This window comes from Ambystoma mexicanum, chromosome 2q (genome assembly GCF_040938575.1).
Source record: "Ambystoma mexicanum isolate Mex_15411 chromosome 2q, UKY_AmexF1_1, whole genome shotgun sequence".
NCBI classification, from domain to species: Eukaryota; Metazoa; Chordata; class Amphibia; order Caudata; family Ambystomatidae; genus Ambystoma; species Ambystoma mexicanum.
In genome coordinates this window covers 1,435,486,458-1,435,501,689 of record NC_090924.1, presented here as the reverse complement: position 1 = coordinate 1,435,501,689, position 15,232 = coordinate 1,435,486,458, and the positions used below count along the sequence as shown (strand labels likewise).

General features: G+C 46.0%; 1 protein-coding gene across 1 annotated transcript in view; it reads left to right on the top strand.

Moving 5' to 3' along the window:
- Positions 1–15,232, top strand: part of MPP1 (MAGUK p55 scaffold protein 1) — a 173,320-nt gene that overhangs the window by 146,262 nt on the left and 11,826 nt on the right. Inside the window, exon 10 of the mRNA XM_069648977.1 lies at positions 243–445. Coding sequence (XP_069505078.1) covers positions 243–445 — 203 coding nt within the window. The remainder of the gene's footprint in view (positions 1–242; positions 446–15,232) is intronic.

Sequence of the window (15,232 nt, the reverse complement as noted above, 5' to 3'; positions counted from 1 at the left end):
AGTGAGGTCTTAACTGCATGTGGGTAAACATTTAAAGGGCCCACAGTATTATATGAATGCATGGAGAGATGCAGTGTATCGCCACATGACGGCCTTCAGAGTCTGTGGGCCCCAATGTCATTGCGCATAAGGGGTGGGCTATCATGGCCATGTTAAATCACTTAGGCCAATTAAATTACCACTGTAGGGATTTACATGTCACCAGCCCTCGCAGCCATGACAGTGTATTCCTCTTGTTGCAGATACAACCCGCCCCCCCAAGAAGAGCGAGGAGGACGGGAAGGAGTATCACTTCATCGCCAATGAGGAGATGACCAAGGGCATATCCTCCAATGAGTTCCTAGAGTACGGCAGCCACCAGGGCTACATGTTCGGCACCAAGTTCGAGACTGTGCACCAGATCCACCAGCAGGGCAAGATCGCCCTATTGGATATCGAGCCTCAGGTAGGTAGGACATAAAACTGCACTATCTGTGTATTGATGCATTTGCCTCCAAACCTCCCATGAGTCATAAGCCCTATATCTGTCAATCCTTATGTTTTCTGTTTATTGGTGCATTTGTCTCCCAACCTCCCTTAAGTGTTAAGGCTTACATCTGCCATCTGTCTCGCCAACCTCCCATGAGTGAAAAGGCTTATATCTGTCAGTCTGTCTACTTTCTGTGTGTCATGCCATCTGTCTCTCCAACCTCACATGAGTGATAAGCCTATATATGTCAATCTGTCTACTTTCTGTGTGTCGTGTGACGTGCCATGTGTCTCTTCAACCTCCCATGAGTGATCGGCTTACATCTGCAAATGTCTGTTTTCTGTGTATTGGTGCATTTGTCTACCAACCTCCCTTGAATGTTAAGGCTTTCATCTGCCATCTGTCTCTCCAATCTCCCATGAGTGATAAGGCTTATATCTGCCAATCTGTCTACTTTCTGCTGGTTGTGCCATCTGTCTCTCCAACCTCCCATGACTGATAAGGATTATATCTGCCAATTTGTCTACTTTATGCTTTTTGTGCCATCTGTCTCTCCAACCTCCCATGAGTGATAAGGCTTACATCTGTCCTCTCTTTACTTTCTGCTTGTTGTGCCATCTTTCCCCACAGCCTCTCATGAGTGAAAAGGCGTATATCTGTCAATCTGTCTACTTTCTGCTTGTTGTGCCATCTGTCTCTCCAACCTCCCATGAGTGATAAGGCTTACATCTGTCCTCTCTTTACTTTCTGCTTGTTGTGCCATCTTTCCCCACAGCCTCCCATGAGTGAAAAGGCTTATATCTGTCAATCTGTCCACTGTCTGCTTGTTGTGCCATCTGTCTCTCTAACCTCCCGTGAGTGATATGGCTTACATCTGTCCATCTGTTTACTTTCTGCTTGTTTTGCCATCTCTCTGTCCAACCTCTCATGAGTGATATGGCTTACATCTGTCCATCTGTTTACTTTCTGCTTGTTGTACCATCTGTCTTTCGAACCTCCCATGAGTGATAAGGCTTACATCTGCCAATTTCTACTTTCTGCTTGTTGTGCCATCTGTCTCTCCAACCTCCCATGAGTGATAAGGCTTACATCTGCAAATCTATTTACTTTCTGCTTGTTGTGCCATCTGTCTCTCCAACCTCCCATGAGTGATAAGGCTTACATCTGTCCATCTGTTTACTTTCTGCTTGTTGTGCCATCTCTCCCGACAACCTCTCATGAGTGAGAAGGCTTATATTTGTCAATCTGTCTACTTTCTGCTTGTTGTGCCATCTGTCTCTCCAACCTCCCATGAGTGAGAAGGCTTACATCTGTCATTCTGTATGCTTTCTGCGTGTTGTGCCAACTGTCTCTCCAACCTCCCATGAGTGATAAGGCTGTCATATGTCAATCTATTTACTTTCTGCTTGTTGTGCCATCTGTCTCTCCAACCTCCCATGAGTGATAAGGCTGTCATATGTCAATCTGTTTACTTTCTGCTTGTTGTGCCATCTGTCTCTCCAACTTCCCACTAGTCATAGGGCTTACATCTGTCAATCTGTTTACTTTCTGATTGTTGTGCCATCTGCCTCTCCAACCTCCCATGAGTGATAAGGCTTACATCTGTTAATCTGTTTAGTCGCTGCCCATTGTGCCATCTGTCTCTCCAACCTCCGAGAGTGTTACGACTTACATCTGTCCATCTGTTTACTTTCTGCTTGTTGTGCCATCTCTCCCCACAACCTCCCATGAGTGAGAAGGCTCATATCTGTCAATCTGTCTACTTTCTGCTTGTTGTGCCATCTGTCTCTCTAACCTCCCATGAGTGATATGGCTCACATCTGTCCATCTGTTTACTTTCTGCTTGTTGTGCCATCTCTCTCCACAACCTTCCATGAGTGGGAAGCCTTACATCTGTCCATCTGTTTACTTTCTGCCTGTTGTGCCATCTGTCTCTCCAACTGCCCACGAGTCATAGGGCTTATTTCTGATAATCTTCCTACTCTTACCGTCTGTTTACTCCTCTGTCTCTCAAACCCCCATCAGTGAAAGACCTTGTACTTGACCATCTCCCTGTCCTTTCTATTGGCACCCCTATCTGCCTCTCCAAACCTTGAGCCTCATTCCAAGTATGGCTGTGCAGGAAAAAAGTAGTGGTTATTCCATGTCACTTTTCCCGCGCTGCCAAATTAGACCTTTCGGCAGATTTACAGCTGGCGGAATTACCAAAAATCCCCATGGAGTCCTATGTAGGGTGGTAGCCCCACATGGCCAAGTGATGCTAATGGTAATTGAATTTGGTGGTGATTCAGTGGATTTATGGCCTAATTAGCACCAGTTTCATAATGAGGTGCCTAGTCGTAACCTTCTCTCTGATATGATATATGGTATTTATAACGCGTCTGTGCGCAAGTGTTTCAAGGCATGATTTTCTGATCGATGTCCTTCGATCTCTCCCTTTAGTTACACGGCCATTCCTCGTCTTACTGCCCTTTTCCCAATCCCTGCATAATTCCTTTCCTGTTCGTGATTCACCTGAGCTACTTAGTTTAGCAAAGCACTGAGAATGAAACCACATCGATTTTTTATTATAACTTCCATCTAGTGATTTGATGCGCGTTAGGAACACCACATTGTTTATTTAATTGAATGTTGACTTTATTTGGTGAATTATTGACAAACATAATTGTTTTTAGGGGTTCCAGAAAAATGATCAGTAGGCCACAATAAAGGGTAAAATCACTAGGGAAATTGAGTTCATCTAGAAGGGCTGTGCAGTGCTACCGAATTTACAACAAAAATGTCTCCAGCATGAGGTCTATCATGGATTCACATGTTCATGAATATTCCCCGTCGTCAGGCCGGGAATCCTCGGTAAAAGAAAAAACTGTTTCACTTTCGTTTAAAAACTTGTCTTTCTACTATAAATCAATCACTGAGCTCTTGGTCATACTGTCAAGCCAATGACTACCCTCTTCCTAAGCCCCTCCTCTGGCAGCCATCTTAAGATCTTAAGATTTTTACAGCACGTTCAAGTGTTGTTTCGCTCTTCGAGCTTTCTGCATTTTTTACGCTTTTTTGGCTATGAAAACCCTATTTTTGTTCAATTGAGCCGTGTGCTCCATCGTTTCATTCATCCGATTAACGGGGACCCGTTTCTCAGCATCTTTCATCGCCCCTCAAGGGCAAGTGCATCAAGTGTGTCTTCTTGGAAGGTTCCAGAAGGCCTACACCGCACCAGATCTGCCCTGGCTTCTCCAAGCACACGATGAAGGATCGACACGTCCGACTGGTATTGTGACTAAAAGCCAGGGCCTCTACCCGTGTGTTCCACAGGGGCATGACTCATCCGGATCCAGCCAGCCAGAGCGGGCTTCTAAGTCCTTTGAGGGCGCTTCATCCGTGGGGGCCCAAAACAAGGCCATGCAACGCAAGTCTGCTTTCGTTGGGGTCGCCGCCAAAAGTGTCCCGCGACGGTCGGGGCACGTTCATCGTCTCCATCAGCCTCAATCTTCAGCCATCGCTCCAGCTCTTCATCGACGAGAAAGTCAGCTACCCCGGGGCAGCTGCGAGAGAAACCAAATAAGGCCAAGCAGGGCAAGGTGTCCATCCTGCCAGTTAAGGCCCAGGTGATCCAGGCCAAAACGACCTCTTCTATCGAACTGGTTGCTGCCATCCTCCTGAAGGCGAAAGGGGCTATCCCGGTCCAGGGTTCCCTGGTGGTAGTCAGGGTGGCTCTTCCTCCCAGGCGATAGGCTTCAGCCAAACTAGTGGAGAAGACTCCGGAGAGGAGGATGCCGGACCTCAGCCTGAAGCCGACCCCTTAAGACCCGAAGAAGAGTGGAGGGGGGTGTAAGAGCTACAGGGCACAGATATTTTTTTGTCTGCCGAGGAAGACATAGTTTCCGTCCACACCATCCTGGAGGAGATTGGTGACAACGACGAGAACATTGTGGAGTTGCCTGCCGGAGGCCGCAGCGACGACGACATAGGTGCTGGGCCCAGCGACCCTGTCCCCCAGGCACCTCCTAGAGATCTGTCGCAGGATATTCTCTCGACCCTCAACACACTGGTGTCAAAGATTCAGAAAAGGATGCTGACGGCACCACCAGCGACGACTCTGTTGACACTGGAGCCATCACCGCCGATGAAAAGGAGGAGACATCCTACACCTCCACTCCAACCGTCACTGCCCTCTCCCCTAGGTATTCATGATGGACACCGATGATGTTGGTGGAATCTCTCTGCCACCCAGGGCTTCTCCGCCAGACGAAGTGGGATCCTTCCACTCCATGATCGCCCATGCGTTGAAACTCTTCAAGCTCACCCCGGAAGAGAAGAAGAAGGAAGTCTTCCTGTATCAGCATCGGGAGGCGAAAAGGAAGACCATTCTGTCGGTACTGCTCCTGGACGACATCTGGGACGAGGGGCTGGCACTTCTGAAGAACGCCACATCAGCCCCAGCAAAGAGGGACAGACTAAGAAAAGAAATACTGGGTGCCAGAGTCTGCACCCAAATGTCTGCAGTTGCAACTATCGCCGGACTCGGTGGTCTCAGCTGCAGCTAGGAAAAAGTTGTCCAACCTGTCATCATCAACCTCTGTTCCCCCGGATGGCGAGTGGAAGAAATTGGATGCTGTGGGACGGAAGGTCATTTACTCGGTGGCGACGACGGTTAAAGCGGCCAACGCCTTAGCGATCCTGATCGGGTACGAACGGGAGCTATGGTACAAGATAGCTCTGATCCTGGATTTCCTCCTGAGGACAAGCATGTAGAGGCAATGGAGATCCTTTAGGAAGGTGACGTGGCGTCGGATCACGCCATCACCCTGGCCCTAAACATTGCGGACACAGGGTTCCGCCAGATGGGAAGCGAAGTTTGCCTTCGTCATCTTGGCTGGCTGTAGGCCACCAACTTCAGACAAGAGGTCCAGATGAGGGTTCTAGACATGCCGTTCGACGGAGATAATCTTTTCGGAAAGGCAGTCGATTAATCTTTTCAGGCCATCAAGACTGACACAGAGATGGCCCATGCCCTGGGCACGCTGCAACAGCACCGTCCATCCTTTCGTCCCTCAGGAGGGAAGTCGAGTAGGTCTTTGAAGAGTTTCGGCAATGGATCGTCCTCTTACCGCCAACTCTGCCTTTTCGCAATCCAGGAAACCTTCGGGGGTCGTCCCAAGACCTTCGGAGGTGGGTGCCATCATCGTCAAGGCTCCCAGGATGGCGCACAAGCCTACAAGCAGGACTTAACTTGCCAGGACGTCAGGCCCTCACCCATGGAGGCCGGCTGGTTAACTTTGTCAGCATGTGGGAAAACATATCCACCGATCGCCCACAGACACACTTTGGAGTTTCCGCTGAAGTGTCTGAGAATACCACTGGTGGCCCGACAGGAACAACACATCCTTCAGCTGCTGCTGGAGGTTCGGGCCATGTTAAGAAAAGTGGCGATAGAGCTGGTTCCAAATCAACTCTGGTGCTCTGGAGTTTACTCAAGATACTTTCTGGTAAGAAAAAAGACCGGGGGATGGAGGCCCATTTCTGACCTATGACGACTCAACAAGTTTATCAAGTCCCAGAAATTCAGGATGGTCACATTGCAGCACATGCTTGGCCAACTGGAGGAGGGAGACTTTCTGTCGTCGTTGGATCTGGAGAACACGTACTTCCACGTCCCCAGTCGCGTAAAACATCGCAAGTTACTGCACTTCGTCGTACAGGGGAAGCCATACCAGTTCAAATCTCTCCCCTTCGGATTGAAGTCAGCACCCAGAGTCTTTACGAAGTGCCTGGCTCCAGTGGCGACCCATCTGCTACTACAGGGAATTCATGTGCACCCATACCTGGACAACTGGATCATCGGGCCAAGTAAAAGGACATTGCCAATCGATCACACGTAGAGGACCGTCCGGCTGCTGATGGATCTGCGGTTCTCAGTGAACTATGCAAAATCCTGCTTGACTCCATCGCAGAATGTTCCTGGGGTCCAGGCTCAACATGGTATCCTGTCTGGTAGCTCCGTCGGAGGAGAGGATAGCAGCCATTTTGGGCAAGGTGCAACGGCTGTTGGCACTGAAGATCGCCATGGTGAAGACCATCAAATCGCTGCTCTGCATGATGTTGTCATGTATCTACCTGATCGGGCTCTGCAGGTTGCGGATCCAACCGCTCCAAGAATTCCTGAACTCCAATTAGATCCAGGTGTCTCGAAGCTTCAAAGACAGGCTTGTGCTCAACGAGGAGTTCCGTCGAGCGATAATGTGGTGGGAGCCGGTCACGATGGACGCTTCCCTGGAAGGGTGGGAAGCACACACTAGATGTCTACACGCCAGAGGCCTGTGGCTTCCGGAAGAGAAGGCGCTACACATCAACATCCTGGAACTACGGCTGTGTTTTGAGCTCTCAAGTCATTTCTTCTGTCCCTCAAGGACAAAGTGGTGAGGGTCTTCACGGACAATACCACCATGATGTTTTACATCCGGAAGCAGGGGGGCACCAGTTCCCTGGCGCTCTCCAGAGAGACGCAGGAGTTGTGGCCTAGGGGATGTCCTTTACACTGACAGGAGTCAAAAACACTGTCACTGACTCCCTCTGCAGGGCGCTGTGCTCTTGCCACGAGTGGGAGCTTTGGTAGGATCAAGTGAGCAACGTATTCCTTAGGTGGGGCAGTCCCCAGATCAATCTGTTCGCGATCTGTTTGCAACGGCAACAAACACCAAGTGCCAGAGGTTTGCCAGCAGGTTTCCCCAGCCGGGGCGGATGGGGGACACATTCTCCTTCCCTTGGGAAGGCTTTTTCCTATATGTGTTCCCTCCATTGCCGCTGCTACTATGAGTCATCAGTCATCTCAGCCGGTGCCGGTGCAGGATGATCCTCATTGCGCCAGCATGGGCAAGGCAAATCTGGTACCCGGACCGTCTCAGCATGTCAGCGTCCCCTCCAGCCAAACTACCAGTGGTCGTGGATCTTCTCGCCAGGGAAGGAGGTGCAATCCTGCACCACAACAAAGGATCCCTGAACCTGAAGGCCTGGCTCCTGCAGCACTAGAGTTTGTGGGTTACGAGCTGCCTGCGGGCTGCAGGGAGGTCCTCGCCAAGGCCAGATCGTCATCGACTCTGAAGTGCTACAGACACAAATGGAAGCGTTTCGCGACTTGGTGCTGGTCGCAGTAGACTAATCCTCTGAGAGTCATGGCCCCCAAGGTCTTTCCGTACTTATTGTCATTGGCTAAATCGGGTCGGGCGCACACCTCCATCAAGGTGCATCAGGCGGCTTTCTCCCGCTACACCAGGTCTCAGGGACGATCTTCTCTTTGGTCGCACCGTCTAGTGAAGCAGTTCATCAAAGGACTGTACTGTTCGTTCCCGCCGGTGAAGGCACCTGCCCCGGCGTGGGAACTCAACGTGGTGCTCACTAGGCTCATGGGGGCCCCATTTGAGCCGATGCATCAAGCTCCGCTGAAGTTCCTGTCTTGGAAGACCGCTTTCCTCATGGCCATCACCTCTGCCAGGAGAGTAGGTGCGATCCAGGCCCTGTCCTGCAAGCAGCCTTACTTGACTTTCCATGACACAAGGGTGGTGCTGTGGACGCACCCCTCCTTCGTGCCCAAGGTTCAATTGGAATTTCATCTCAACAAGCCCTCTGTGTTTTTTCTGACGCCTTCGTCGCCGGCTGAAAGGACTTTGCACTTGCTGGATGGCGCTCGAGCGCTGAGGTTTTATGTAGCCCGCACAAAGAGTTTCAGGAAGACTTCTCAGCTTTTTGTGAACTTTGGTCCTGTGAACCATGGGAAGGCCTTGTGTGAAGCTTCCATTTCCAGGTGGCTCTCCGGCGGCCGCATCACTCATTGTCACCGTTTAGCAAACCGACTGCTGCCTGGGTGTCCGAAAGCCCATTCTACCAGAGCCAACGCTGCGATGATGGCATTCCTGTCTGGTGTGTCCCTGCTGGACATCTGCAGCGCTGCTACATGGAGGTCTATACACACCTTCACGAAATTCTACGGTGTGGACAGGGATTCCAGGGAGGAGTCCAGAGTTGGCCAAGCAGTGCTGCACAACCTGTTCGCTTGAAGGTGAGCCTGGTGAGCAGATCAGAGTCATTGCTTCTTTTGCGCCTTGCCACCTCCTGTGGTTGCATGTGTGTACTGCTATGTATTCTTTATGCATGAGCATGTGAATCCATACCAGACCCCATGCTGGAGAAGGAACAAGCTAATTACCTGCAACTGTTGTTATCAAGCACGGGTCTGGCATGGACTCACATGCGAAACCCCCGCCTGCCCCTCTGCAGCTCTTCTCTTGGTCCTACTGTCACTTTACGTGCTACCAAATCTGAAGATGGCTGCCGGAGGAGGGGCTTAGGGAGAGGGCAGTCATTGGCTGGGTCAATATTACCCAGAGCTCAGTGATTGGGTTATAGGAGTAAGACAGTTTATAAACGAAAGTGAAACCGTTATTTCTTTTACAGAGGATTCCCGGCTGATGACATTGAATATTCATGAGCATGTGATGAGAAATGCAATGCGACAGCATGGCATTCTACGCAGACCTTCTCCAAGCTCTAATGAGCATATCATGTGATGAGAAATGCAATGCAGCAGCACGGCACTCTAATGAGAAATGCAATGCAGCAGCACAGCACTCTAATGAGAAATACAATGCAGCAGCAGGGCACTCTACACAGACCTTCTCCAAGCTCTAATGAGCATATCATGTGATGAGAAATGCAATGCAGCAGCATTGCACTCTAATGAGAAATGCAATGCAGCAGCATGGCACTCTAATGAGAAATGCAATGCAGCAGCACGGCACTCTAATGAGAAATGCAATGCGGCAGCATGGCATTCTACGCAGACCTTCTCCAAGCTCTAATGAGCATATCATGTGACGAGAAATGCAATGCAGCAGCATGGCACTCTAATGAGAAATGCAATGCAGCAGCACAGCACTCCAATGAGAAATGCAATGCAGCAGCACGGCACACTACGCAGACCTTCTCCAAGCTCTAATGAGCATATCATGTGATGAGAAATGCAATGCAGCAGCATGGCACTCTAATGGGAAATGCAATGCAGCAGCACGGCACTCTACGCAGACCTCCAAGCTCTAATGAGCATATCATGTGATGAGAAATGCAATGCAGCAGCACGGCACTCTAATGAGAAATGCAATGCCGCAGCACGGCACTCTACGCAGACCTCCAAGCTCTAATGAGCATATCATGTGATGAGAAATGCAATGCAGCAGCACGGCACTCTAATGAGAAATGCAATGCAGCAGCACGGCACTCTACGCAGACCTCCAAGCTCTAATGAGTGTATAATTGGATGAGAAATGCAATGCAGCAGCATGACACTCTATGCAGACCTTCTCCAAGCTATAATGTTTGGATTATATTGCATGTCAGGATAGCTTGGGACAATATCTAGGTAAATGTCTTTGACATCCATGCCACCTACTCTATGGTCAGCGTGCGCACCTGTAACAGATAGCAGCATTTCTGCCACCTCTCAGGAGGTCACAACGACTGTAAAGTCTCCTAAAGCCAGCTTGACATTTGGTAGCTGTGCCGAGCACATGCTCTCACTTAAGTACAGGGGATGGGAAGTCAAAAAATAAGTACAGATTAATAAGTATTTATTTTCCTTAATGTGACATTAGTTCCGCAGAACTTTCCACATAATAAAGGGTGATGTCTAGACACAGACCTGGCTGAAGAGGTGCGTGGCCCATTTCAACATGATGGTTGCCCCCCCCCCCCTCCACCCCCTTGCTTTGAGTGGAAAACACTCTGGGGTACCCGTGTGGTGCATAGATCATAATGTAGAGAAATGCGGCAGGGGATTAATAGCCGCCAATTATAATGAGACAGCAAACCGGCTTGGGCTGTAACTCTAAATGCCCACTGATAATCACCTTGTGGTTTTGTATTGGTTCTTCCACATCAGTCACCTGAAACACTTGAGTTTAGGCGCGTTATAAATGCCCTGTCATATCAAAGAAGAATGTATAGCTTTTCAGTGGGCGTTTAGTGTTTCAGCTTCCTGCTGGCTGGCCTTCTCGTGATATTCGGTGGCCATTATCGCCCAGGTGTATTTCTTTGCTTTAAATGTGCCCTTCAGGCCGTCACTTCAAGTGACACCTGACTCCAGCAAATGAAGCTAGTAACGGCGGCGCTGCAAAGCGCACATAGAAAGCAATCTAGTGATCTATGCCTGCTGACTGGCAACACGGGAGCAGTTGCTGGGGACCTCCTTCAGACTCAAGGCGCCTTTTCACTTGAAAGTGTTGAAAGGCCCTGACGCCGTCCCTGTCTAGAGCGGTAAATCCAAAATGAAAAGGATCTATTATGTGATCTAGTTAATACAGAAAGCGTAAGCAAAGAGCCCCATGAGAACTTGCGCCACATAATGGTGGAATGTGGGGCAGACTTTTCTCCATGGGCTCTGTAAATTTGGTACAAGAGGTTTGGGACAGACTGTGTGGAGGGAATGAGGTTTTGTTGACCGCAGAGGTAATTAGATTGTTGGACGAGCTTGGCCTCACAAGATCTCACTAGGAACCGTGAACTATGTGTTGTAGGTATCACAAAGAAAATTATGACTCGTGATATAACTACAGAGTAGGACTGTATATGTTGGGGTGATATTTAATTAATTAGTTGTGATTATTTTATTGGCTTATGCACTCTTTTAATGAATGCAATGTTTATGAAAAATGTCTGCATTGAATATTTATTGAAGAGTGCATTAGTGATGAATGAATGGTATTTTAGTTTTTTCTTTTTTGTTTTTTGTTGCTTAAAAAAAAAGATAAGATTGTTCATTTTTATTGTATTTATCTTGCTAATGTTGATATGTAAAAGTTCATATTTTTAACACAAACACAATTAAAAAAAAATAAGAAACGAGAAACAAAGGAAGATGGAAATGAAGAACAAATTAAAAAGCATGAAAAGGAACATCTAAATAAAATAAAAATAACTATAAAAAGAACTCAAAAAGCGCTTGATTCTAATAACACAACACAAACACCCAAAGAGGACCCGAAGTATTGGAATTGGCTAGCTGGTACTCTTGCTATAAAACCAAAACTGTAGCCATCCAAAAATGCACAAGCAGATCAACGCAAAATAGGAAGTTGGAATATTAGAGGATTCCGTCACCTTTTTAATGATTTCAACTCATCCTTAAATAACATTGAAATAATATGCTTACAAGAAACATGGCTCAAAATTGCACCCTGTAAAGATGGATATATTGTGCTATGTAATCCAGCTAAAGGAGGCCTACTTGGAAGACCTTCCGCAGGTCTATTAACCTTAATTAAAAATGGGTCTGGAATAACGGTGCTGGAATCCACAAACATCAACTCGAACATACAGGCTACTGAAGTGCAATTCCAGTCGGAAACTCCAAAATCTACACAAAGATTGCTAATATTGAATGTTTATTGGAACCCTGTAACAAATGAAAGCGAACACTTCATAGATCAAATAATGGAATGCTTGGATAGCAAAAGAGAAGCACACCAAGATCTGAATATCATCATCTGTGGTGATCTCAATGTCAACTGCTTTGAAAATCAAAAAACAACACAAAATGGAATAAATCAAAAATGCAAGCGAGGGAAAATGTGGAATGATGAAATGGAAGCGAGGAGATTCCATAGATTAAACGAAACATGAAGGGAGATATACCGCCATCCAAGACCTGGACTAACGGCAATGTGAGTATCATACTGGACTATATGTTTGTCTCTGAACAGCTGTTAGCGAAAATCCAAAGTTTCAAAGTAACACCATCAACTCACAGCGAAAAAAAAGAGCGAAGGAATAAAAGAACTGATTCGAAAAAGGAAACAAAAATACAAACATTGGCAGAAATCCCATAAATCTCAGCTGTATCAACAGGATGATGTAACCATGCAAAAAGTCATGAACAGCACAAACAGCAGGACATTATGGGACCTACTAAACGAAAGACATTCAACAGCAGCAGCACTTATGAACCCAATATCAGAAACTGCTTGGATGGAACATTTCACAAAATTGTTCAATGAGACGGAAAAATCAAACTTTGAAAAGAACACAGATGAAAATGAAACCAGAGCCTGGAATATCCCATTCGATAAGGAAGACATAAAGTTGTTAATTCTAAAAGCAAGCTCCTCAAGAGCTCCAGGGCCAGATGGCCTATCGAATGCTGTACTAAAAGAAGATCCCGAGAAATGGGCAATTTATTGTGAAAGCCTGTTCAAGAGAATTGTTATGCGAGACCAAATCCTTAATACATGGAAATCGGCTATTGTCGTTCCTATTTTCTAAAAAAATAATAGGATTGAACCCAAAAATTACCGCCCAATTGCCTTGCTAGATTGCGTTGGGAAGATGTTCGCCACCCTTCTGCTAAATCAACTGAAAAAATGGATCAAAGACACAAGCATGTACGATAAACGGCAGTCAGGTTTTGTTGAAAAAGTAGGGTGTAATCTAAGTCCTCTGATATTGGGATTGATGAAAAAAAGAGCGTATACAAACAAACAAAAATTATACACAGCCAGCATTGACTTACGTCAAGCCTTTGACAGTGTAAATAGAAATCATCTTTGGGAAAAACTAGCCTCTAAAGGCTGTCCTACAGACCTGCTGAAAGCAATCAAAGAACTGAGTGCCGAAACTTCCATAAGAGTAAAATTAGACCAAAGTGGCACTCTGTCAAAGGACATAAAAACAACAAAAGGCCTTAAACAAGGATGGCCGCTAGCAGCCACTCTTTTCTGCTTTTACATTGAAGATTTGCAATACTGCCTGGGAAATAGTAGATCTTTTCCACCAAGATTAAATGGCAGACTGGTCAATAATCTGCTATATGCAGATGATCTGATAATACTAGACCACACACAAATTGGTCTTCAAAGAGCGCTAAATCAGGTCGAAAAATATATAGAACAAAAAGATCTAGAAATAAATGCAGACAAGATGGAAATATTGATATTCGGTGATAAAAGATGGAAAAAAAAGCAAGAACGAGAAATGGACAGTGAACAAAACACTAATAAAACCATGCGATGAAATGAGATACTTGGGCATCCAATTAAGTGGAATAAAAAATGAAGAGCCCTGGAGAAGGATGTTAAAGACAAAAACAAAACAACTAACAGCACAAGTGAAAATCATTAACAAAAGATACGGAAAGGTCTCCCTCCAACCTGTTATAACATTCTACAGGCTTAAAGTGATACCAACATTAACATATGGAGCAGAAACTTGTATGAATATTCCGGAAGAATTCTGGAACACCCTAGAAGGGCTCTTCTGGAAAAATATCTTACCAATACCAAAAGCAACACCAATGACGGTAATTCGTCATGAACTTAGCCTGACTGCTTCATATGTACACATCTGCGACAATAAGCTGAAGTTGTACAGAAAAACAATGACTAACCTGACGCCTCCTCAATTCGAAGTATTCTGCGAAAACAACAATTTCGAAGAAAAGGTAGTGGAAGACTGGAAAAGAGACAATGAACGAATTCTAAAAAATCTAACCCTGGAAATTCGAACATTGGCAGAAAATCCAATAGCCGTCAAAAGAATGTTATGGGCCAAAGACTGGTCAAATACGGAAACAAAAAGAGCACTGTCAAAAACCCATACACTCTCGAAAACTAATTGGGGTGTAATGTCTATTATACCGAACTACTTGAGAAAATTCCCAAACTGCAAGCAAAGAGATCTGCTGTTGTGCTTTAGATTGAATGTCCTCCGAAACAAAACAACAAAGGCAAGATATACCAAAGGAAAGATATGCACGATGTGTAGATTGTGTAAGAAAAGTGAAGAATCCCTCAGTCACTTGGTATTATTTTGCCCTAAATTAAGAGATCTCAGAAATTTGTATCTAAACAGCAACATCGTTGATTTATGCGGCTTAGACTCGGAGAAGTGGTGGAGTCTAATATGACTGTCGAACCCCAAGAATAAAATTTGTAACGGTCATATTTTTGGAACAAACCCTTAAAAAGCTAGACCCTTGCGATGAAGAAGATGCAATGCAAAAAAGCTAATTGGTGTAGCTAGGAAGATGTACTGTTTTATCGTAAAATCTGTTCAAAACTTTGTCTTTAAATATTATTCAAGTACCTGTTGTGTATTTTAAAGGTCTCTATCAAGTTGGATTTTAAATTTTAAATGTTATTTACTTTGTTAAGGGTTTGTTTATTTTGTTTTGATCTCTCTTCTGTATTTTCTTACGTTATTTTCTTATTTAAGTTAGATCTCTTTGTTAGAAATGAAATTTTCATTTTCTTTTTCTGATTGTGAAAGGTTTGTAATAAACCATATACACTTAAATAAAATAAATAAATAATAATAATGAAAAAAAAGAGTAAAAATGCAAGTTGCGCAAGTTTACTTGTTCAGCTTGAAAGGTTTTTTATGTCCTTAAGGCGGGTGCTTCATGGCGAGGCAGAAAATGCATAGAAATCAAGAAACCTATGAAACATCGAATACTGTGGCAATATGCCGCGAGGTGCAGGCCGACCCTGTAGGTAATGGGTCCACCGCCCAAATTAAGGGCCCGAGCGCAGCTACACAGGTGCTAATGGTGTCTTTTAAAATAAATAAGAAAATAAAAATAAACGTACCTTGCAGGCGTGTCCCGGCGCCAGAAGCAGCTGCTGTTCCAGAAGTCCGTTTGTCGTGTCGATGACTGTGTTGTCATCAACATGAAAAAAGACTTCGCAGATAGCGGCACTAAGCTGGCCCGGGCCGCACAAC